We start from the raw sequence: 26,223 nt of genomic DNA, 5'->3' as shown, positions 1-26,223 counted from the left end.
GTAATTGCGCATTACAGAGTTGCAGGCCAAGTATGTGTGCATCCAGAATGGCGCAACACTACGTAGACTGTCAAGTGCTAAGAATGGCATAACCCCGCAGGGCCAATGGAGTGAAAAGGTAGCACTGCATTTAAATACGTTTGGCTAAGTAATGAAGCTGGTTGTAAGATACAATGAAGCTTCATTAAGACAAAGCCAAAGTGGCAAGATACAACATGCAACATGCAGTGTTGGAATTATGGCATGTCCGTGGAATTGAGTTGTCCACTCAAGGATGATGCAAGCTGGTAAAATAGACTAAGAATTAGTCTATGCATTAGTTCCAAGCAGGGCCAAAGCTTGGACAATGCAAACAAGTTAGCAATGCAAGAGTGGCATTACTATTGCCATGCAAGTTAGCGAAGTGAAGCATATGGCGCCATGAGTAACTAGAGTGATCTTAAGGAGTCTACCTTGGTGATTGAAGCACAAGGATAGTCTGTGCATTAACTTAGAACAAGAAGTTGGCAGGGCCAAGGTGGGTGGCATCATATTAAGGCCAAAGTCCAGTAAAGCGCAAGTGTTGTGCATTACAGCTCAAGTGACGGTTAGGAGTTGGGTACGATCTTCACAAGCATGCCAAACACACGATAAAAGTAAGGACGGTTATAAAGGGAGTTTATAATCGTGGGAGAGTGTTCATAACCACCAAGAATAGGTGTGGCGTCAATTGTCTAGACAACACAAAAGTTAGCAGTTGAAAAACAATGTAAGCGGTTATGGAAACTAACTGATGGGACACATGGCCGTTCCATGCATGTGCAAGTGTTGTGCACGGTTTTGGCTAGTGAGTTTGCTGTATAAATAGTCCAAAGGACTGTGAAAATGAGTAGGCTACACAGGATAGAGTTAGTCTCATGTTTGAGAGAGTTAGGCATTCACCAATAGGGTGAATGGCATGTTTTTGGTCCATGTGATGGACGAGTTTTATAATCTTCCTTATTGCAATAAAATGGGTTTGTTGCAGTATAAATTTGTGTTTGTGATGTTGCTGATGTTGTGAGTTTGTCAATTGGTTTGATGCATGGCAGAACCTCTTATGCTTATGGGGTGGGGGGGGGGGATGAAGAGTTAGAGAGAAAGAAGATGAATACTTTCGTTGTGAAAAGCCTTATGAGTGAATGAAGATGCGTACTTTGATGCAAGTATGCAAGGCTGAGTGATTGTGGGTGCAGATGATCCACTGAACCACAATCATTGCCTCCTGTCATGTCCCATGAAAATTTTAGGCGATTACATGGGCATGTGACACCTAGTACCACCCATATTAAATTTCATAAATCCTAAATACCATCTCTTGACTTTTTATTTACACGCATTAATAAAACCATCTTAGAACTAAACAAAAATAAAAAATAAAATCTAGGTAACAAATCAAGTTTCCATCTCCATATATGTTCACCATCGACCATAATAGAAATATTGGTGGAATCTTCTTTCACGGACAAGACGGGCTTGATTAACGGGCCTCCCGTGTATTTTATGCACGGTACAAACAATATTACTTTTGATATTTTTCAAGCCAATGAGATTATACAAGATCATAGTCAAGTTGAGATGGGAAAAAATTCTACTCTTATCGGTGTTCATGATGGTCACGGTGGTCCTGAAGCTTCTAGATTTGTATGATATCACCTCTTTCTTCATTGTATGAGTTAGTACTCTAATTTAATTGTTCTTGTTGCGAATTCTCCGTTGATAGGTCCGCAATCGAAGATGATTAATGATACTATGTTTTTCGTTGATTGTAAGTAAAAACCTATATAATGTAGTACAAAATACCATTAGGTACTAGAAATAATATATTAGAGAGAGTCTTGTCCAGTTGACCCAGTCAACTGTCTGTTTGGTCCTTTTTGGTAAAATATATTATAGTTTGGTCCTAAAAATTATGGTTTGGTCCTAGGCTGATGTCATGGATGATGTAAATGTCATTGTGTGGTGGCAGAAATACCTTTTTGGGGCCACATATATAGACAAAATCACTAAAAAATATCTCATTCTTAGATTTACATTCTCTCTCTTCTTTATTTTCAGATTTGTTTTCTCTCTCCTAATTTTTTCAGATCTAGTCTCTCTGTTCTTGATTTTCTTTCTCCGTTTTTACTGCTAGTGTTTGATTTTGATGAAGATCATGTTGTTGAAGATGAAGATGACGAAGAATCATATAAAGATTATGAAAACGACGAAGATGAAGATGCGTTTTTTATTTCTTTGCTACTTTTGAAGACGAAGATGAAGATGTTTTTTTGATGTTTCTGCTCGTGTTGAAGATGAAGATGATGAGATATTTGTTTGCTGCTCGTGTTGAAGATCTCGATTTGTTGATGTTTTTCGTGTTGATGATGATTTCTGTTTGTTGCTCGTGTTGGGAATCTCGATTTGTTGATGTTTTTCGTGTTGATGTTGATTTGTTGATGTTTTTGCGTGATGATGATGTTTGTTGCTGCTGTTGAAGACGTCGAAGAAGATGAAGATGATATTGCTGATGTTTTTATATGGAGTTCATTCCAGAAATGAAGTCTGGTTTGTATATGTTTTTATATGGAGTTCATTTCTGGAATAAAGTCTATTTTTTTAGGTTTTTATATGGACTTTATTTCTGGAATTAAGTTTGTTTTTTTAGGTTTTTATATGGACTTTATTTCTAGAATGAAGTCTGTTTTTTTAGGTTTTTTATATGGAATTCATTTCTGGAATGAAGTCTGTTTTTTTAGGTTTTTATATGGACTTTATTTCTGGAATGAAGTTTTTTTTTTTTTTAGGTTTTTATATGGACTTCATTTCTGGAATGAAGTCTGTCTTTTAGGTTTTTATATGGACTTAATTTCTGGAATGAAGTCTTTCTTTTTTAGGTTTTTATATAGACTTCATTTCTGGAATGAAGTCTTTCTTTTAGGTTTTTTATATGGAGTTCATTTCTGGAATGAAGTCTGTTTTTTTAGGTTTTTTACATGGACTTCATTTCTGGAATGAAGTCTGTTTTTTTAGGTTTTTTATATGGACTTCATATCTGGAATGAAATCTGTTTTTTAAGTTTTTATATGGAGTTCATTTCTGAAATGAAGTCTGTTTTTTTAGGTTTTTATATGGACTTCATTTCTGGAATGAAGTCTGTTTTTTTAGGTTTTTATATGGACTTCATTTCTGTTTTTTTAGGTTTTTATATGAACTTTATTTATGGAATGAACTGCTACAAGAAAATAAGTAAAAATTAACACGGAAGGGTACTTTTGTCAGTTTAATATTTTTAAATAATTATGGACCAAACAGTAAAAGCGTTTTCTTAAAGGACCAAACAGACATGGGCCCACCTAAAAAAGGACCAAACAATATTTTTCCCTGCATTGTATACATTGATTTGAATCTAACTAAGGGTTTCTAGCTTGATTATTTTTACGGTTTCTAACTTATTTTGTTTTGTTTTGTTTAAAAAGGGATTAACCAAGAAGAAGACTAATAAAAATGGTAATAGTCATAGTTATAGTCAATTTGACTTTTATAGGTGGTACATAAGAAAGATCAAACTTTAAAAGTAGGAAATACCATATGGTCCTAGGAATAATATATTAGAGAGAGTCTAGTCCAGTTGAATGAGTCAACTGTCTGTTTGGTCCTTTTTGGTAAAATATATTATAGTTTGGTCCTAAAAATTATGGTTTGGTCCTAGGTGACGTCATGGATGATGTAATTTTCAAATGGTAGTGGCAGAAATAACCTTTTAATGGGGACCATATATATACTCATTATTAGGAGAGAAGAGAATGATTTTCAGATTTATTTTCTCTCACCTCTTTATTTTTCTTTTTCTAGATCTACTTTTTTCTTCTTCTTCTTGTTCTTGTTCTTCTTTCTTCTTTTTTCTTCTGCTACTGTTTACGATGGTGTGTTAAGATGAAGATGAAGATTTATATGTTTTTTTATTTGTGTTTGTTGTTGTTTGTTGTTGAAGATGGTGGAGATGATGAAGACGATTTTTTGATGAATTTTTCTTGATTTTTTTGTCTCTGTTATTGCTGATGATGATGAAGAAGATGAAGATGATGATGATGATGACGACGATGATTTTTCGTTTTTTCGTCATTTTTTCCTGCTGCTGTTCTTGAAGATGATGAAAAAGATGAAGATATGCTATTGGTTCTGCTGTCAAAGAAGATGAAGATTGAAACGAAGATGATGAAGAAGATTTTCGATGTTGCAGCTGCTGTTGAATGACGAAGAATTTATTTCTGCTGCTGTTGAAGACAACGAAGATGATGATGCTGCAATTCATTCCATAAATGAAGTCTTTTTTTTTTAGGTTTTTATATGGAGTTCATTTCTGGAATGAACTCTGTTTTTTAGGTTTTTATATGGAGTTCATTTCTGGAATGAATTCTGTTTTTTAGGTTTTTATATGGAGTTCATTTCTGGAATGAAGTCTGATTTGTATAGGTTTTTAGATGGAGTTCATTTCTGGGATGAAGTCTGATTTACATAGGTTTTATATGGAGTTCATTTCTGGAATGTAAGTCTGATTTGTATAGGTTTTATATGGAGTTCATTTTTGGAATGAAGTTTGTTTTTTTAGGTTTTTATATGGAGTTAATTTATGGAATGAAGTCTGATTTGTATAGGTTTTTATCAGGAGTTCATTTATGGAATGAAGTATGTTTTATAGTATATAATGAAGTGTACAGTTTTCATCAGGCAAAATGAACTGCTACAAAAAAATAAGTCGAAATTAACACGGAAGGGTACTTTGGTCCATTTAATATTTTTAAATAATTATGGACCAAGCAGTAAAGGCGTTTTTCCAAAAGACCAAACAGACATGAGTCCACCTAAAAAAGGACCAAACTATATTTTTCCCAATTTAAAAGTAAGTTGATTATAGAAACCTTGAAGGGCATCGAAAATAGGAAAAATTGGGATAGGAAATAGGAAAAATCTAAAATATAGCTGTTTCTGCCCTTGCTATTTTGATGTTGCTGTACGTTGTGTTGCATTTGTGGCTTTTAATCTTTAAGTTGTTGCCTTTGTTATAGATTTCTGTTTCGGGTGGCTCTTGTGCCGTCCGTTGTTGCATTTAGGTGCGCTTCCTTCATGTACTTTCTTTTTCTTTTTCAACTGAAAAATACGTTGTGTTGCATTTGCGTGTTTGGTTTATATACCTTTTCAACAGAAGAGGTTTTCGAAGCCAGTACTATGATCCATCTTTACATTGATATCTTTGGATAACAATTGTATTTGTCTATTCTTAGAAAAGTTTCTATCTTCTGACCGCATCTCTAAGATACGAAGCAAGCTTCACCACTGCATTAGTAAACTGATAAACTTTTCACTTATTATTAGTTCTCCAGTCCAACATATTACTCAAGATACCTTATTTCTGCCAGCACTTGCATTGTTATTCAACTATTAGCTAAGTGTAATAATTTGCTTATTTCAATTAAATGTGCAAGCGTGAGGACAGTGTTGTATGTCCTGTGCATTATGTCTACCTCGCCCATGACCTTAAAGCTGTAAGAAACCAAAATAGAATAGTTGACAGAATCACATATCTAGAAAGAATGCAAACCACAGATAACGAGGATCAGAAAGATATTTTTTCCAAGTATAAAATGTGTTTTTTACCTTGAGTGGTGAGTTCCCAATTCTTTTCTTGGCCAATTCGCCGGAAGAAATACCCACCAAGTCTATTATCTCGAGCATATTTAACCTTCACAGCAATAGTTGTAGGACTATCATATCCAATCCAATCAGTTCCGCGGTAAGAATACATAGATACTGTCCTCGCATCATACACCACTCGAGTTCCACCAACTCCATTAAAATCTACCACATCTGCATAAGTTAGAACTCCTCCTCCTGGACCAACTCCGACTGCAGGTGCCCCAATTCCATTCACATTTGCATCCCTCAACTTCCATGTTCGACCGTACATCGGTAATCCCATAATTAATTTGTTTGCGGGCAAACCGGCGTTTATCCATGCCTGAATTCCAGCACTAGTACTAATTTGACTTGAAGGGTCATAAAGCAAAGCATGTGCACCAGTCTTAGATGCATCCCAATATCCACGATAATCATAAGACATTAGGTTGACAAAGTCGAGGGAGTCACGTACTGCTTGCGCCGGGTATGTGGTAAGCTCGCTTGATAGGATATAAGCGCTTGGCGTGAAGTAAACAGGCAGTTAGAAGAAGTCTTGGCTTTCCTGTTCGACCAGCTTCTTCATTAATTGCTTTACGCCATTCCGTGAGGAGAGTGCCTAGATTGACCATGGCTGCTTGAGTTAATGGGTATTCCCAGTCAAGGTCAAGTCCTTCGAAATTATATCTACGAGCCTCTTGAATTGTGGACGAGATGAAATTTGCACGGTTAGAAGGACTACCAGCCATGGCAGCGAAATAAGCACGATTTCTTTGGTTTCCTCCTCCAATGGATAACATAGTTGTTATACGTGGAGTTTTTGACTGAAGAGATGTAGTGAAAACTGGCATCCATTGTTCGTCTTCTGGTTTTAGAACTAGCCGGTAGTTTTGTGGGCTATTTTGGACGAAAGCGTAGAATACATGAGTGTAATAAGAGGCAGGTATATCTGATGGAGGAAGTGTGTTTTGTAACCATGAAGGCCAGTAACCACCTTTTATATCAACAGCAGAAGTTGAAGCGAACATGGTGGCGGAGGAGAAAAAGAAAAACAACAGGATTCAATGAATCATTGTGTTAACCATCGAAATTGACTAATTTGATATAAGGTATTAGTTGCATAATCACTGGACTATATATAAGGCCAGGGCATGTACGTATGTGGCTGCGGGACTATTTCAGTTTGTATATGAAGATAAAAGTCTTAGTAAAAGACTTTGGTTGCTCCCAACACAGATCACCCGAATGGCACACGGGGTCACAAGCATTACAACATGAGTGTTCTGCAGCAGCACGTTGCTTTTTTCGATAGGGATGATAATGGCATCATTTACCCATGGGAAACTTATTCCGGTCTAAGAGCAATTGGTTTCAACGTCATTGCTTCCTTTGTTATGGCGATTCTCATTAACGGGGCCTTGAGTTATACTACGTTGCCTAGTTTGATCCCATCACCTTTCTTCCCAATATACATACACAACATTCACAGATCCAAGCATGGAAGCGACAGTGGAACTTATGATACTGAAGGAAGGTTTGTCCCCGTGAATCACGAAAACATGTTCAGCAAATATGCTCGGGCAATACCTGACAAGATGACATTCAAGGAAATCTGGCAGATGACTGAAGGCAACAGGAATGCATACGACTTCTTCGGCTGGATTGCAGCAAAGTTGGAATGGGGTCTTCTCTACATTCTTGCACGAGATGAGGAGGGACTTTTGTCCAAGGAGGCCGTTCGCAGATGTTTCGATGGTAGCTTGTTTGAGTATTGTGCTATGCTCCAAAAAGAGAGAGAGCTCTAGGTGCTAAGACAGATTAAGGTTCAGGGCGTTGGAGATTTGGTTTGGATTATGCAAGTAGGATTAGTAGTAAGGTGGAGTCATTTCTGTCGCTCTAATACGTTTTGCATGCATGTTAGTGCTGAATACCAGAAATGATATAATAACTCTAGGAAGCGTAGACTCTGCTTCTGTGAAAACATCGTATCTATAAATCTCAGTTTCCCAAAAATTAGAAAAGAAAAGAAATCCAAAGCAGGGTATAAAGTTACAAAACAATTCTCCATAGACCGCGGTTTAAAACCACCTGAAAACCGTCCCTTCACATGAAAACCGCCCCCTCACTTGCAAACATGAAACATGTATGTTTCTTCCCCTCGGAACGCAAACGAGAACCATTTTTCATTTCTCAGTCACTCTTGAGACGTTTCACGAAAACCACCCTTTTCACCTTTTACTCTCTCTCTTCTGCAATCAACTCTTTCTGAAAAAATCAATCGCCTAACAACTGAATATGCTTCAAGAAACAAAATCAATCGGAAAAAAATCCTTAAGTGGATTTGTTACGGTCCTTCCATAGTTCTCAAAATTAGGCAGAATTTCTTTTTTCCATCCCCGTATCCATAAGTTTGCAAGAAAAAAAGAAAAAAAAAAAGAAAAAGAAGAAAAACCAACCAGCAATGGATGCAGGCCCGGATTTCAATTTTCCATAGTTGAAAAAATTTGTTTTGGGTTTTGGGTTGCTAATAGCCCATGTTGGACTATGTTGGGCATCCAAACCGTCACTGATTGGCGATTAAAACTACAATCCTTTTCTGGCACTTTGAAACGTACAAGGTTGTATTGATATAACAATCTCAGATTATTATCTTTTTTTAAGAATTATTGTTTAGTCCAATTTTTCATGACCCAGTTAATGGCTAGTCCACCCGTGAAAAACATTTACTTCCATGTTTTTGGACTAGATTATTTACTCTTTAGTCCAAAAACTTCGTGGAGATCATAAAGTGTATTTTTCTAAATGCCTAAAAGACCCTTCCAGGTCTAACTAATATCAACACATGTAAATATTACTAGTAGTATGTTGCTACATACTAGTAATATCAATACGGTGATACTACATATTAAGATGTACTATACTAGTAGTAACAAAAATATCTTACTAATTTGTTACTAGTAAATTAAGTAACTACTTTACTAGTAGTAACTAGTATAGTACTATACTAGTATACTAGTAGTAACTAGTACTAGTAATATATTATATACTAGTATACACTATACTAGTATATAATATATTAGTATACTAATCGATCTGAATTAGTATAAATTATTATGTATTGATACTACATGTTACTACTAGTACTAGTTACTAGTATACTAATATCCTAGCATACTAGCATACTAGTATACTAGCATACTAGTATCTTATGTATTGATACTACATGTTACTACTAGTATTAGTTACTAGTATACTAATATACTAGCATACTAGTATACTAGTATACACTATACTAGTATGCTAGTATGCTAGTATACTAGTAACTAATACTAGTAGTAACATGTAGTATCAATACATAATAATTTTTTGATATGTAGTATCAATACATAAGATACTACATATCAATATATAGCATACTACATATTGATATGTAGTATCAATATATAACATACTTATCAATACATAACATAACAATATTGAACATAACATATTGATACATAACATAACAATATTGAACATAACATATTGATACTACATATTAATATGTAGTATCAATATATAACATATTACTAGTACTAATTACTATTAGTATACTACATATTACTACTAGTATACTGTAATACCCCGATATTTGGCAGTGGTTGGCCGAATGGAATATAAGTAATGATTTGTCCTTCCCTAACACCGAGGCCTTTTCAACACAATTGGCTCCAGAGTTGGCAGAAAACTCTGCAGTTAAGCGTGCTCGGGCGGGAGCAATCCAGGGATGGGTGACCATCCGGGAAGTTACTGCTGGATTACCGCAGCGATGCCCGTTGAAAATCCCACACTGCTGGATGACCGCAGTGGCTAAGTGGGGACAGTATCGGTGGAGGGACGGGTCATTACAAGTATACTAGTAGTAATATGTAGTATACTAGTACTAACTAGTACTAGTAGTAATATGTTATATATTGATATGTAGTGTGGATGACCGCAGTGGCTAAGTGGGGACAATATCGGTGGAGGGACGGGTCATTACAAGTATACTAGTAGTAATATGTAGTATATGTAACACCCCGATTTTTTCGGGCCCGGATCCCATGTTCGAAAACCCGAAGTGCTACTTCGATACCATAGACGAAGCCCGGCTACTAAGCCCAAGCTCATTAAATAATTTATCCGGGCTTAGTTAATTTATGTTCAGTTTTGAAATTCTTTCGCATCGGATATATATAAAAATTCTTTTCGGAACATCTAACCGTTAATTTGATGTTATTTTTAATTTACATGAACCCTAAAGAAATATACTTTATCAGAAAAATTAATTTCACCGTTAAAAGTTCCAGATTAAATCCAAAATAATTACGTTTTTAAGAAAGATTCATAAAACAGAAAATGACGCCAGTTCACTCAAATAATTTTACTGAGTCCAATACGAATCCATAAATTATTATAATTATATATTCTGAATCCAAACTTATCGCCTATCCAGTAATAAAATTTCTAGGATTTTTAGTTTATCTTAAATACCTTTTGACCATAGTCAAACGAGTAGTTGACCAGTACTGCAGAAACGTACAACAGTGACGATTCGTTTTAGAAAAATCATATCAATTCACTCACAACTTCAAATTTTCTTTGGTCGATCATTATGAAAATATAAAAGAACCATCTTTGAGTTTTAAGTAGACTCTAAAGGCTAAAACATGACATAGAATATTTTAAAAAATAGACAACTTCAGTAAAATTGAATCTGACAGAAAAACGTCTGATCCTTGTACAGTGAAAAAAATTGATTTAAAAATACTTCTGGAACTCAGAAAATTATGAAATTTTTATATGTACATATTGAGAGATTTTTACATGTAAAATAAAAAAAATGAGACAAAAACGTATTATATAATAATTATGATAGACAGTCAAACTGACATGATCCAGAAATTTCCATTATTCAATCAAATAGAGTAGTCTTAACAAAGCATTGTTTTCTTTGGTTATACATTAATCCAATAATCTTTAAAGCTTTAATAACCAATAAATAACTAATTAAATCATCTAAAGGAGTTGATGATATTTTATTACAATCCCAATCATAAATCCTATACAAACTACTAATAATAGCACCAAAACCGATCTCTACGCTTTTCCGTCATTAACTCCTTGTGGTGCCATAAAATCTGGAATTTTTTGTCATTAAACGACGTGAGTTGTGACACCCAGTAGGAAAAGAAGCAACAAAACATTTTATAAAACATTTTCAATTCTTTTTGAAACAACTAGCATGGTTAATAGCATCACAAATACATGGAAACACCACATCCATAAGAACAATCAAATCAATCACATCAAATCCGCTCGCCCCAGGGAGCCCCACGTGGGTTTAGGGAACAAAACCGTTCCCAAGGATATCTCGTATCCCATCATAGTTGTTTTTAAGAATCACAATCTATGGACCGCAGCCCAACATACATAATCATACTCACAACATCGATTATCATTCATATATGAATCAAAACTTACAAAATAAAATTAATTAAAAGAAACTTAAATAAAAAGAAGGTTTTTGATTATGTTGCGCCTACCTCAAAATGTTAGTAATATGAACACGAACCCGAAATATCCAAACCAATCGATGCTAAAGAATTTCTTAACTATCTTTAATTATTTATGTGAAATGCCAAAAAGAATCTGTTGTATTTTTTTTTTATTTTCATTGTAACCTAAACCAAACGCAGCTGAAATTTTCTTAACGGACCGACTAGGGAAACTTTGATATTTATATTCAAATTGATTAAAACCCTAAATAACTATCAACCAATAATGCCATGACACTTGACACTAAAATATCTCTTCCAAAACTAATTCTAGTGGCAAATAAATTGTTCAAAGTTTTCTAAGTTGGCTTTTAAATGCGAACAAATGTTACAGGAAGAAATTTCCATGCATTAGTAACCCTATCCGGTGATGACACGTGGCTATAAGAATATAAAATTGTTAAAGAATTTGATTCAGTCCACTTTGAACGTGAGTATCCCAATTCAATTCCTTCACGCTATTAAGGAAAGCCATTAAATTCATACTATTTAATTTCATAACCAACACTAAGTCTACAAGTGTTCACACTTGATAACTAACAATTCTCCAAAACTACCTAATCCTAGTTTTTTTCTCAACTGATTTTACTCGTTTGAATTTCTTAATTAATTTATAGTCAAAATTTATTTACTTAATGGATGCTAAACATACCCATTTAAGCTAAATGTTCATAAATATAAAAAAATATCAAGATATCTAATTTATATTCTTGCGAAGGCTAATTAATAACATAAAATTCACAATGAGGTTTGCAAAGAGGATATCTAAATCAAAATAGTAAATTATAAAAAACTACCTTTTATTTTTAAAAGACAAAATTAACCTTAAAAATTATGGTGGATATTACAATACTTATTACTAGTATACTAGTTGTTACTAGTATACTAGTTACTACATATTACTACTAGTATACTACGTACTACTAGTAACATATGTATTAATATACATAATATTATATGTTAGCGTTAGTAAAGTAATTTTACTCTTTTCAAAACTTTTTTGGACTAACGAGTAAATATGTTTTCCCGCTGGACTAGCCATTAATCCGGGTCGGGTTTACTGGAATAAACAAGAAAGTTCTCTTCTTTTTTTTCACCGATTTAACGATCTTAGATATTTCATCTTGACTAGAGGCAGCCAGCGTTGACTGGCGATCTTTTAGGGTTTGGGAAACCCCCTTTGCTCTTCCTCGTGGCTGGGGGTGGGGAGTTTCTCCCTTCTCATCCTTCCCTTCGCCTTCAATTCATTAAGAGGATGGCCTGGGGGATATCCATTTTCCTCCTCTATATGCTTCTTCTCCTCCTTTTCATCATCATAACGCAGGAACTAAATTTTTTTCATTATTTGGTTCTCCAAATTCAGATCGATTGGAAGTAGGAATGGTTTTTGATCCGCCATCTCAAGTAGATGGAAATAAAGATCATGTATCCTTGTCTTCGCAAAACTCTCATGAAACCTTCAATCACTGCAAAGATCTAGTGGTTGGTTTTTTCGTCGAGAAAAAGATGGGTTTCTCCGAGGTTCAAAAATTCACCTCAAACTTCTGGAATCTTAAAGGTGATGTAAGAACTTGTGTTAATGGTAATAATGCTTTCATATTTGAATTCAAGAAAAGTGAAGATCGAAAATTGGTGCTTGAATTAGGTTCCTTTTACATTCACAGTAGACTTTTTATTATTAGACCTTGGTCTCCCTTAATTAAGAAAAAAATCTCTGAGATGAAGACAATTTCTATATGGGTGTTGATTTATGGTGTTCCTCAATATTTTTGGGACAATTTATGGCTTAGTAGAATCTCTAGCTACCTTGGAAAACCTATCATGGAAGATGAGTATACTCTCAAGAGGTCTAGACTGCCTTATGCAAGAATTTGCATTGAGATTGAACCATATTTCTCCTATCCTAATACAATTTCCCTTTTAATTGATGGTTCAATTCCTATAGAACTTCCGGTTGAATACCAATGGAATCCCCCCAAGTGTGAAAGTTGCTATGTATTTGGTCAATCTTTGATCAAATGTCCTAAGAAAGGATTAAAGATTAAATCTCATTGGGTTCCAAAGAAGAAGATTACAAAACCTATTAGAGAGAATGCCCCGTGATTGAAAAAGTTGTTCCTCTTATACCTACATGTGAGAGTGCGAGAAAAAATGGTGAAGATCAGGTGGTTGAGGTTCAACTAGTTGAAGAGAAATGGATACCTTATCCTAGTAAAAAGAAGCATACACGGAGATTAGAAGATGCTCCCTTTATTGAGAATGTTGAACATACAAACTTTTTCAGCATTTTAGAATCTAGTTCTGATCCAGCTGGAGTTGAGTCTTCTGCGGAAAAATTGAAGAATAGTGAAGATTATGTTATTCCTATTGCCAAAGTCTCCGACTCTTCAGGTGACATAAACTCTTTGTAATTAGGGCTTGAATATCTCTTTGGATCAGGTGAAGATACAACAGAAAATACTGAAATTCAAGAATTTGAGAATGTCAAAGGTTTTAGACTCTTCAAGCGAAGCGCAGGGAAAATCCCTTGAAGCTCTACGGGTTGAAAAATTTTCTGCTTGGATAGAATATCCTAGCGGTAAACAACCAAATAGGAACATCATTGATGATTTGATTGAGAAAAATTTCAGAAATCTAGGAAGGAGAAGGAGCTATATGATGGTTGTCGTATGCGTCAAAAATAAATTACACTTTCTTACTACTCAAAATATAAATATAGCAAGGCCAAGAAAGGATCGTTCCCACAGAGAGGTCTTGGATTGTCAAATTGTTTCGGTTTCCTATAAATAACAAGGGGGAATTTTCTGATTTTTAATAAACTAAAATAAAATAAAGCAAACAAAGAAATAAACAAGCAAATCAAAGATGTAAATATTGGTTAAGGATTCATCTTCATTCACAAACATGCTTTTTAACATTAACTAGAATTGATATTTAATCTCTCTTTTATCAAAGGCCCCAAGATACCTTGATCGCAAGTATATCCCGCAAATCTCCTATTTCCATCAACAAACACATTAAAAGATGCGAGTATGAATTCTACCTTAGAGAACAACCTAACGTGTAAAAGCACTAATCAAATTTAATTCCCTAGATGCATTAAGTTCTATGAAATCAGGCCAATCAAAGCAATCGAACGAGTAAAAGCACTAATCCGATTTAACAAAGGTTATGATCCACTTGTGACTACTAGGATGTATCACTACAAGCAATAATCACAATTATGCTACTTGTATTCAAGGTGTATCACGTTTACGTATAATAAACCCTAAACTACTAATAGATATGATTACGAGTTCTACCAATTTGCAACTTGACAAAACTAACAATCAATCATACATGACGATATTTCTAGTGAATCATAATTGATAAAATTGAGACAAAACTAATTTATTGAGCACAACCCATGTTTGGAAATCCAACTTATTCCTTAACCAAAAGTTAATTAGTACACATGTTTATGGAATTCATCAAAAGAAGGAAGAGAAAACCTATCATGTTTCTAAACCCTAGAATAGAAGTAGTAGAAGAAGATTAAAAGATCTCCGATTCAGCGAGAAAGAGGTCCCTTTTATATATTTTCTCTTGGTCGACCAATTTCCAAGTCTCGGCCAAAGCTTAACCAAAACGTAGGCTAACTGTTGTTTCTGCATAAAAAGCCCAAACATTGAAGCCCACAATTCTGAGCCCATCGGGTCCATTACTATGCCTGTCAGTTTTGTGGAACTGACAGTGCAAATTCCAGCTGCAACTCAGGCATCACACGGCTCCTTCTCTGCATCGTTCCTAACATACATCTATTCCTGGCAACAACTTACTCCAACTTCAGTCATTCAAACCCATTCATTCTACAGCACAGTCTCAAGCCAAATCACTACCAGTGCCTTCACATTCATTAGCACAACCGTTGGGCATCACAAACCCAAGCCAACGCCAGTTGCAGCTCTGCCTCAAGCTAATAATCCACACATTCAATTCCTGCACATTCTTAACATCTCAGCCACCTGCGGGATCTTCTTAATCTTGTTACAACCAGCAACAAATCACATTTCTGCAACTTATACACTCCTATCCAGCACCATCTTCTCAACTGCATTTGTTGTGTCTTTATCCGCATCGTTGCCTCATACTTAAACCTTCCAATCCATTGCAGTCAGCACCATCACCTGCAACCCGAGCTTACCACCACTGCTGCCAAACTCAGCCAACTTTCTTGCTCTGCGCCACCAACAAAAGCTCTTATCTCCTACAATTACCTTCCTGCAGCATCAGATTCTCTCCTGCTTGCCTCAAGCCATTCTCAGCAAACCAACAACAACCTGCAGTATATCTTCCATCTGTGGCTCCTTATTCATTCAGCAGCACTGCATCATACCAGTTCCACCTGCAATTCATTTCAGGCCATAATACACAGTAACACCATTTTCTTCTCCTTGTTTTGTTGGCAGCTGCTCATCTGATTATTCCCATGTTCACTTGCAACAACCACCAGTTCAATAACACAGTACCACTGATTCAAACCAGAGCTCATTGTCTCAACTTCACCGACACTGCAGCTTCAACCATTTCACTCTGCCTAGCCAAGATCATCTCCCATCAGTGCTATATCTTATGTTCCTGCAATCTGCCAGCAATTTAAGCCATTCATTCTTGTTATCAAACAGCTCACTTTCCTTATCTATTTTCTTGCTAAACCTTGCTCAGAATCTCTTGCCAGTAATGCCGGCTTGCAACTCCATATTCCCATTTGAACAAGAACCAACAATCATCTTTAGTTCAGCCTTCCAGCACCAGCACTAATTCATTTCATAACCTGTAAAATCCTAAGCATACATCTAGATTCATTCCTGAGCCAACACACAGCACCACCAGCTTCAGTTCCACCTCCATCTGAATTTTTCAAACACCAACAACATCACCAGTACCATTTCAGTTCAAGCAGCAGCATCTCAATTCCTTCCCTGCTGTAACTATGACCACTGCGCCACCAAAGAGATTTCCTGAGTTGCACCGCAACACAAACACCAACTTCCCACAAGCCATTGTTACCACCAGTTCCATATCCACTTGCAAAACCCTCGTTCTTTGTTGCTTTAAAATTCGTCCAACTTTGCTTAAATCCTAGCTGTAACCTCTTCTCTTCCTTGTACTTCACTGTAAACAACATGGCACCAATTCATCTCAAAATCGGCTTCAGATTTTAGTTCAATGTCAGATGCTCCTTCTTTTGAATTCATCTGCAATTCAGGTAACATCTCATCTTGCAAACCCTAACAGATTCATTCTTGACTTCAAATCTACTGTCTAAACTTTCACCAATCATCTTCAATTAACGGCCAACATCAAACCCATCGTCGTTCATCAATTTCGGTACCACCATCTCTTCAAACACCACAAAACCCTAACTTTCGAATTCCTGCTCAAGAGTGCTTCTCTGTTCATGTTTATTACCAAATTACTTACCATACTCAAATTTAAATCCAACCCACTCTCCAATTGCTTGCAAATATCGAATCTCAGTTTCCTCTCACAAATCAAAATCACAGCATCCACTCCCATTTGCGGCTGGAGAAAAAATGACTTCTGTCTGAAAACTCGACCAAGTTGGATCAAATAGTATGGGACGACTATCAACACCCATGGGCGTTTTTAGCATTTCTCAACTGGTTGTCCCTTGTCCTTGACTGGGCTCCGGATATCACACGCCTGCAAAATGACTAAAAAACCCTTATTGCTCAAAATGGCTGGTTTCTTCTCCTTTCGCTCCACATCCTAGCCCGATTCCAAGTATAGCTCGTCTGTGAGTTAGCCTTTTTGCCCTTTACGTTCCAGATGGACATTTTTCTCATTCTTTTGTTCATAATGACTTCATTACACCTAGTAAACTCAAAAGCAAACATAAGATACATAATTTATAAGAAAAATAAGAAAGAAAGCATAAATACTAGATATAAAATTAGGTATTTTAGACATCTATCACTATGTAAACTAGGCCGGAAAGATGAGCCTATCAATGAAAAGTTTGACAGAGGGCGTAGAGAGTCGATAAAGAAGAAATGATGCATTAGAATTATCTTTGCAGTGTTTGTAGGAAGTTTGCTTTTGTTAAGTTTTGACCTTTCTCCTTATTACAAGAATTAGGTTCGCTCACTACAAGAAAACCTAGTTTAAGCGATTATAATTTTCCGACTGCTTGAAATTTTGGTCGCTTCAATGTTTGAAGCAACTAAACCTGTGACTACCCGATTACTAGCTCGCTTTTAATATATATCTAATTTTAGCGACCACTATGGTTGTTTTGCCGGTAAAATATTTTTCCGGGTAAAGATACAGCAGCCTCCTAGGGTTAGTAGCTACTTACTTTAAGATAGGAGGACCAGCGATTCAAAATGTATTGGGTTGGTCGAACCTGTTTGAGCATAAGTTTAGCCACCACCCGTCCGTCCGGTAGAGAGAGTCAGAGTTTTTAATTCTTAAAGCAGTGCTGTCCCGAGCAGCTGCGCGGGACTGATTAATAAGCAAGCAGCTTATTAGTCGTAGGATCTTCTCATCAGCCGTTGGATGAAAATGAATTAGTTTTTTCCGGTTAAATACAGCTGGAAAACTTCTGTTACTGGAAATAAATCCTTTTAAAGAAAAATCATTTCATACTATGTCCTTTTTCTTCATCTTTTGTATATGCAGCTTCCTCTACTGCAATGGATCCACCACCGTATACAATTGAGTTGTTAAGAATTAAATTCCTAGCCAGTTACAATCAATGGTACATTTTGTCTCCTCTATCATCATTAAAGAATCAGGAAACAACTAACATCAGTTTCTATTATGGTTTCCTTCAATGCTGCATTTTCCTTGCAACTGTGGGTTGTTGCATTGTTTATTAGGTGACGTGATGCGGTAGAAAATCCAATTGACTGTGACCAAATGGAATGCTCATCACAAATTTGAATTTATTGCTTTATAATTCTAAAAAACAACCTAAGTAATCGAAGTGGATAGAGTATGGTACTTTATATAAGAAAGAAACGGGAGAGTGAACTAAAACTAGGTTAGCTGCGGTATTTCGAATGTCGAATTTGGACTAAAAAGCTTCGATCCACATGCCGTGTTATCATGCCACAGTATGAACCTCGAGTGAAAGACAGTAGAGAAGAGATGAAGAATGCAAAATAACTCTCTTTTATCTAATATATACTATTATGAAGTTTACAGCAACAAAATACCCAACATGGTTGTTCATACACATTTGAAGACTTAAATAATAATGATAATGAGTGTGATGAGAAATCCTTCATTTAGATATTTTATGTTATTTAATGGTGATCAAAATCAATACATGGGTACATTAAGACGTTTTCAATGTACTGGGTTTTGGATTTGCAGACATGATCCTAACCAAGATAATATTTTTTCCGATGCATTTGATTGGAATGTGAGTAAATTCATTCATATATTTATCTAGCTGTTGTTGGATGTAGTTATGCAAACCTCTTGATGATGAAACAAAAGGACTTAGGATGAATTACAAATAAACTACAATGACCTACTTCGAATGAACAGACTTTTGCCAGCTGTAGTTTTTAGAGAAAATAAAAACAAACCAATCCAGCCGTACATGATAGAATCCAACGACTAATAAGCTGCTTGCTTATAAACCAGACCCGCGCAGCTGGGCGGGACAACACTGCTCTAACTTTTATCGAATAGTCTTAAGTAGTCAACACGTGATGAGATATCTTCCATGGTGTCAGTGTGTCGCTTCAGTAAGCAATCTTTCCATCCTACCTCAGTGTGATTAGATATCTTGCATCAAAAGTACATGTGGAAAGCATTGATCGAACTGTCACTTTCGACACCAACATCCTACCTCAAGACCGTTATTCTGTTTCAATATCATGTTACTGGAGATTCAATGTTTACCATTAATCTATCTTATTGTAATTGATGAATTTTGGGGTATTATGTACCCTCGTGTAATAGTTTCTTAGTAGTTTAATACTCCTTCCGTTTCATTTTAGATGATGTTTTAAGACTACTTTTTTGTTCCACAATACTTAAGAGTTTTCATTTTTTTCCACAAAACTACCAATAACACCCTAACTTTTTTTCTTAAACTATAAGTTTTTTTAATGTACTAATAGTAATTAATGTTTGAAGACCTTTTTTAAGGGTATAGATGGAAAATCTTTATATCTCTTCATTTCTTAATCTGCGTGAAAACTCCAAAAACATCATCTAAATTAGAACGGATGGGTTAAATTTCATGCTTCCAAAAAAAGAAAAGTAAGCGATCTTTCCAGCTGCCAACGACAACCAACTCCTTATTGGACCGAAATACAAGTGGCTCTTATTTTAACTTATTTCAAAAAAATTGGTGGGAACTTTTGCCTCCAAATAGATCCTATAGTCTAGTTGAATTTTGCCGCCTGAAATGTTGTTCCAATTTAAAACGAATGTGTGGTCGTTCGATAAAGTGGTAATCCGTGTGGATTTTACTCTTGTGTTAATATCCGTTGGATTGCACATTTTAGTTTTCTACTCTCTCCGTTCCATTTTAGATGATGTTTTAGGGTTATTTTTTTGTTCTACAATACTTGAAAATTTTCATATTTTTCCACAAAACTACCAATAATACCCTTACATTTGGTCTTGGAACTATATGTTTATTTTTAAATGCACTAATAGAAATTAATATTCGAAGACTTTTCTCAAGGGTATAGATGGAAAATCTTCATATCTCTCTCCATTTCTTAATCTGCGTGAAAACTCCAAAAACATCATCTAAAATGGAACTCAGGGAGTATATGTTAGACTAATGTCATGCGGATCATGATTTCTGATCGTTGGATAAAGTGGCAATCCATATGAGTTTTATTAACCGTCATTTATTACCTTTCTGCTTATTTCTGTTTCTATTGATTTTCCGAATCGATTTATGTACAACGAGTTAGGTGATTGAAAAGGAATCAGGGGTTTGGATAAATCGTTGAGGATAATTTGTTTATCCTTTAGATTAAAATCACTGCATCATTGAATCTGAGATGATAATATCAGGGTACACTAAATTATGATATTCTCTCTCTTTGAGCTCTGATTCGTCATTGTGACGTAAGTCTTCTTGTTCTCCCTTAATGTTCCCTGCAATTCAATTTTTGAGTACCCAATTTGATACTGTTCAACATCTTATTCTTATTCTCCTCTTGATTCTCATTATCACCATTAGCATTTACTACAATTACAAATTCAGGATTGATCATACAACAAGTGCAGCTTTTAAGCCTACTGAAACAAGCATTGATATTACCACACCAAATCACATTTGTTCATCCGAATTTTTACATTCCTAAAGCAAAATTGCTGCAGTTCAATACTACACTGCAGACTTTCAACCTCAAACTCTGAGCATCAATTACCAAGATATTCAATTCACAACTTTCATTACTACCAGAATTACTACCTACCCACAAATTCTTACTAGTTCCCCTACACAACAAGAGTTCAACAAACATCATAGAAAATACTTAAACAAGCACTCGAAAAGAAACATAAACAAGACAAGTATTAACAAAAAGTAAGATCCAGAAGTTTAGGAGCAAGCACCGGTATAAATTTATAGAAAAAAACTTGTTGATCATTGTCAGACTTTTTTTCAAAATATGACAAAGGCTTTTATACTGGTACTCCAGGAGAGATTATCATTTACCTTCCCCATCGTAGCTCCCCTTATCTTCCTCATCACTATACTCACTGCCAGATGAAGCAGGAGGCCCATACCCACCATCTCCAGAAGTCTCAGAAGCATCAGAATCAACACTCGCATCACTTTCATCTTCAAGAATCTCCTCGTCTTCCTCTCTGTCAGATTCACCTTCATGCATGGTCCTTGATAATATGAAAGGATTGGCCTTCTCCTGAAGATAGCGTCTATACAATTTATCCTCTTCATACTGCACCATCCGGCGCTTCTCTTCTGCTACATCTGAATCCTCATCACTTGAATCTATTTCTTCCAAAAAGTACTCATAACTGCCATCTTCATCCTCATCCGTATCAGTTTCTGCCGCACTCCCACACCGTTTCATCCCATACTTCTCCAATCTCTCCTCCCTCTTTCGTTCATCTCTGGCTAACCTTTTCTCCTTACATGCAGAAAACTCAAAAGTATTCTCTTCTTTCTCCCTTTTCGCCTCTTCTTCTCTTCTTCGACAGTCAATCTCGGCCTGAACAACATTCTTCACTTTCTCTAACTCCCCATCTCCTAATCTTCGAGCAACATCTCTTACAAAATCATAAACATTGGTGGAGGGGATGAAGAAGATGAAGCATGATTATCTGAACTCTCCATTTATAAATCTCTCTCTAATCTTTTCCTTTTCTGGCCTTTTTTTCTATAATAAGTTTTATCTGCTAATCCACCAAATTTATAGACCCATAATTTTTACCATTTATGTCCATTTAAGACGTTTGGTTAAACGTCCCGTCTCTTTATTAACCACGCCTATTCAAGGTTGTTCGCACCTTCTCCAGAAACATCATTACCCTATTCAATGCATTAGTCAAAACCTATCTCCAGACCTTTCATGTCCCATTAACCCTTTCAGAATTACCATCAAACTGCGCATTACTGGTTCACCAAATATTGATAAGATTAATTGTGTATTAATAAAAATCTTTGATTTTTTGTAGGTTCAAATTAAGCAACATTTATCAAGAGGCACCATCAACCACCAAGGTATGTCAGACCTGCACATTATAACCAACCCAAACATGGTCCATACTCATTCTAAACCATCCAAAAATTTCTTTCACTACTTTTTTACCACACCATATCTTATCAAGTTACTATTTTACTTTCCACCCAAAAGCCTTTCCCTCCTATACCTCAATACCCCAAAAGTACTAACTTAATAACCAGTGGAAGTATTCTCAAACCAATCACATATGAAGCCACAAAAAACAACTGCATTCAATACCCACCTACCAATGTTTACGTCTTGATGACGTCCCTCTACTACCAAATTTCTTCTTCAATCTTGCATCATTGTCAATCCCACGTAAAAGCGAATATTTCCTATGATAACCATGATAATAAAGTAGTTGTAGCTAGCCGTACCAGTATCTGGGAGTCTAGCAATAAGGCCAAAATAACTGCCCCTTTTCATCTTATTTCTCGACTCCTATAAAGAAACATAGTTTTAACTTCTGATACTTCCCATTTTAAGGATCAGTCAACAATAAGGTTGTGTATCTACCTTACATTTCACATACCTATGATCAGTCATTATCAAACTTCCAAAAGCATCCTATACTTACAAGTTCAAATATGTTTTTTTATATCAGCCAATTATAAGATGTATTATTTCTATCATATCATATCCATTTATCTCTCCATGGAACAACCTACAACCCAATACAAAGAAAAACTCTCAAATTTTGAAGTTCAAAACATTTCTTCCTTAATGTCTGAAAAACTTACCCTCCCAATGACTCTTACTGAGCCTGTCTTTATTGATAAAGAAGTAGTTTTGGATGAGAACAATAATAATTTTAGGTGGTTTATGGTGGGATACATATGTAGTGAAACTTTAGTTCTTACTTCTTCTGTTCGTCATTATATTTGCTCCCAATGGCCCATATCTCAATCTCCTACTGTTGCTACTTTCAGTGGTTTACGTAACAAAGTGTTGATTCGTTTTCTAGCAGAGTGTGATTTTAATAGAGTTCATGAGCAAAGACCTTGGTATGCTTGTGGATTCCTGATAGTTCTGAAAGTGGTATCACCAACCTGTTGGCCGACAAATTTTCAACTTTCCTTTACGGAAGAGCTCATGTGGTTTATCTTATGTAATGTGCCTAAGGAGTGCACAAAATTTGATGATTTGAAATTAATCACCCTCATAATGGGGGAATTTATTGAAGCTAAAACCCCATTTGGAAATCATCCCCCTTAAGAAGAATGTGAAAGTGTGTGTGCGTATTTGTGTTTAAAAATCTCTTCCGGTGGAATTACCCTTGTCACCAGAGGGAGAACTGAGCCTTTTCTAATAGAATGCAGATACTTCAAGGTTCCAAAAAATTTCTGTACTTCATGCCGCATAATTGATCACAAAGAATAAACTTGTCCTGTGTGGATAGCTGAGCTCAAAACCAAGAAAGAAGCATACGGTTTGAAATCTAAGTTTGCTTATCCTTCGTTCTCCAGATTAATGATGCCAACAAATCTTTCTTCGTCTCCAAGACAATCAGATGATACTACTATGGGTCTTGATTCTGCAATGATTGCAGCAGATACTATACCAGAATCTCAAAATGTTCCTACTAATTAAGTAACCTGTCGTTGGAAGGGGAAAGGAAATTATGAAAGATCAAGCAGTCAATCCTGTTAAATCTAGCTTTTCTAAGGATTGCTTCCAGATGGGTCCTTTTGTCAACAAATCTGCTGCTCTAAAATTTTTTGATATTGCAAAGTGCAGAATATTCCAAACTTGCTTACACTTACCAAAAAAGATGTTATTATCCCAAGCTTCAAGTAATTGCAGAACTGTACCAGGCAAAGGCCAGGAAATCTTCAGCGATTTTATGAAGTAATCCCGTATTTTGAACGTGACAGGGAAATGCAACATCAGATGATCCGTAGTCTCCAAGGAATCATTACAAAGCAGGCATGTCGTGTTATCCAGATTAACTCTATGATGCATAAGCATTGCTCTCGTAGGCAGCGACTCATGACAAATAGCCCAAACCAAGAAGCTTTCTTTTGGAGGAATATAGTTTCTCCATAGAAACCTTGAAAAAGAACAGTTTGGAATGATTCCAGCCAGGGTATCATAGCGGAATTTGTTGTTGTAATTAGGAACGAAATCAACCTCATCTTGTTCTTCCACAAGTCTAGGAACTGGTCCAATATCCCGACGTAACAGATCCCATTCAAGTTGTTCGTTGGATTTTAGTCGATGTTTAAAAGTTCCATACCATTCCCCATTTCTAATCATCTGTGAAATCGAGTCATACTTCCGCGAAAAGGCTTTGAAAATCACTGGAAAGACATCCTTTAAGCAACCCATAACATGCCATCAATCAAACCAGAATCTAATCCCCTTGCCATTTCGAACTTTAAATGTAACCAAACTATGAATTTCTGGAACTATCTTGGTTACGTCTCTCCATAAGCTCCTACCTTATATATCATTCTCATCAACCGATATAATTAAGGCTGCATCAGCCTTAGTTTTCTGTTGGACTATAGTTCTCCATAATGCTTGTTTTTGTTTAGTATAGCGCCATACCCATTTAACTAGAAGAGTCTTATTAGTTATACGAAAATTCTTCACACCTAGACCACCTTGCTTCTTAGTTAAGCTGATATTATCCCAACTTACCCAAGCCATTTTCTTACGACCTTCCACAACAACCCATAGAAAATTTCTCATCAATTTTATCATTTTCTTCTCTACACAGAATGGAAAGTGAAAGAGAGATAAGAAATAAACCGATAGACTAGCAAGGAAGCTCTTAATAAGCACAAGTCGACCTACTTTGTTCAAAAATTTCTTCTTCCATGATGCTAACTTTTCTGCCATCTTTTCTAAAACAGTGTCCCAAATTGAAGTATTTCTTGAAGTTGCACCAATTGGCATTCCAAGATACTTAATTGGCAGAACCTCTGTTTTGCAGCCAAGCTCCTTAGCTAGCACCCCAATAACCTCATCCGCTCCTACGCGTATCATAGTACTCTTGTCCAGATTAAGTTTCATGCCCGTTAAAGATTCAAACAAAGACAAGATAATAAAGCGTCTAGCTACCTCATCCTCATTAGCATCAATAAAAATGAGACTGTCGTCCGCAAACTGTAAATGAGAAATCACATTACCAGTTTCAACAACTTTGAATCCAGTAATCTGACCCCTTTGCGCTGCATCATTCATCAACTTACCCAAAATTTCAACCACTAGCAGGAAAAGATAGTAAGAAAGAGAGTCTCCTTGCCTTAAGCCTTTCGAAGGCTTAAATCATTCCGTTGAGCCACCATTCACCAAAACTGAAAGATGAGAAGACGTTACACACCACTTTATTCAAGAAATCCATTTCTCGCCAAAGCCATGTTTATATAGAATGCGAATAAGAGAATGCCAATTGATGTTGTCGAAAGCTTTCTCCATATCAATCTTACACAAAATTCCAGGCTTCTTCGATTTAATTCTACTATCAACACACTCTTTGCGATCAAAACACCGTCCAAAATTTACTTCTCATGAATAAAAGCCCCTTGGAAATCTTAAATGAGCTTTGGCATCACAAGTTTTAATCTTCCATCTAGCACCTTCGAGAGAATTTTATACACGCTTCCTATAAGACTAAGTGGTCTGAAATCCTTAGGAGTACACGAATCTTCTTTCTTCGGAATGAGAGTAAGGAAAGAACAGTTTAACCTCCAGTATAAGGAACCAAAATGATGGAAATCATTAAGCATGTTCATGAAATCAGCCTTTATGATATCCCAACACTTCTTGTATAAATCCGAGGTGAAACCATCTGGCCCCGGAGATTTGTTTGAACCCATCTTCTTCACAACTTCCCAAACTTCATCCTCTGAAAAAATCCTTTCCAACCAGAATCTATCATCTTCACCTACCACCGGAAATGGAAAATCATCCAAGGAAGAGCTGATATCTTTGTGAGCTGAAAAAAGATTAATGTAGTAGCTCCTTATCTCTTCTTTGATTAAACTTTGGTCCAAACAGTCCACCCCGTCAATTTGAAGCTTAGCAATAGTGTTCATTTTCTTTCGGGCACTTGCTATTCTATGAAAGTAGCCAGTATTAGCATCACCCCATATGAATCCATTTTGTTTCGCCCGTAATTGCCATTTTCTAGCCTCCAGCCTTTCAATATTTCTTATCTTCGTTTTACATTCTAGTCTAAGAACCTGTTGCTAAAGAAGAAGCACCGTAGTTTCTTCAAGAAGATTTAACTC

The 26,223-nt window shown here is 35.9% G+C and overlaps 3 protein-coding genes across 3 annotated transcripts; 1 reads left to right on the top strand and 2 right to left on the bottom strand.

The window, feature by feature from the left end:
* Nucleotides 1-5,446: 5,446 nt before the first annotated feature.
* Nucleotides 5,447-6,128, bottom strand: LOC113292666 (class V chitinase-like). Its single transcript, XM_026541547.1, has 2 exons — nucleotides 5,656-6,128; nucleotides 5,447-5,541 (listed from the first exon to the last, which is right to left on the bottom strand). Exons 1-2 carry the CDS (start codon nucleotides 6,116-6,118, stop codon nucleotides 5,519-5,521), a joined length of 486 nt encoding a protein of 161 aa, XP_026397332.1. The 5' UTR covers nucleotides 6,119-6,128; the 3' UTR covers nucleotides 5,447-5,518.
* A 12-nt stretch (nucleotides 6,129-6,140) lies between these two features.
* LOC113293980 (class V chitinase-like) lies at nucleotides 6,141-6,701 on the bottom strand. The gene has a single exon (XM_026542418.1). The coding sequence runs from the start codon at nucleotides 6,699-6,701 to the stop codon at nucleotides 6,141-6,143; it is 561 nt and encodes a 186-aa protein (XP_026398203.1).
* Nucleotides 6,702-6,824: 123 nt separating this feature from the next.
* LOC113293979 (peroxygenase-like) lies at nucleotides 6,825-16,568 on the top strand. The gene is made up of 3 exons (XM_026542417.1): nucleotides 6,825-6,830; nucleotides 6,888-7,459; nucleotides 15,430-16,568. Exons 1-3 carry the CDS (start codon nucleotides 6,825-6,827, stop codon nucleotides 15,707-15,709), a joined length of 858 nt encoding a protein of 285 aa, XP_026398202.1. The 3' UTR covers nucleotides 15,710-16,568.
* Nucleotides 16,569-26,223: the final 9,655 nt, after the last annotated feature.

The sequence above is a fragment of the Papaver somniferum genome, chromosome 7 (genome assembly GCF_003573695.1).
Source record: "Papaver somniferum cultivar HN1 chromosome 7, ASM357369v1, whole genome shotgun sequence".
Classification (NCBI taxonomy): Eukaryota; Viridiplantae; Streptophyta; class Magnoliopsida; order Ranunculales; family Papaveraceae; genus Papaver; species Papaver somniferum.
This window is presented reverse-complemented; position numbering and strand designations above follow the sequence as displayed.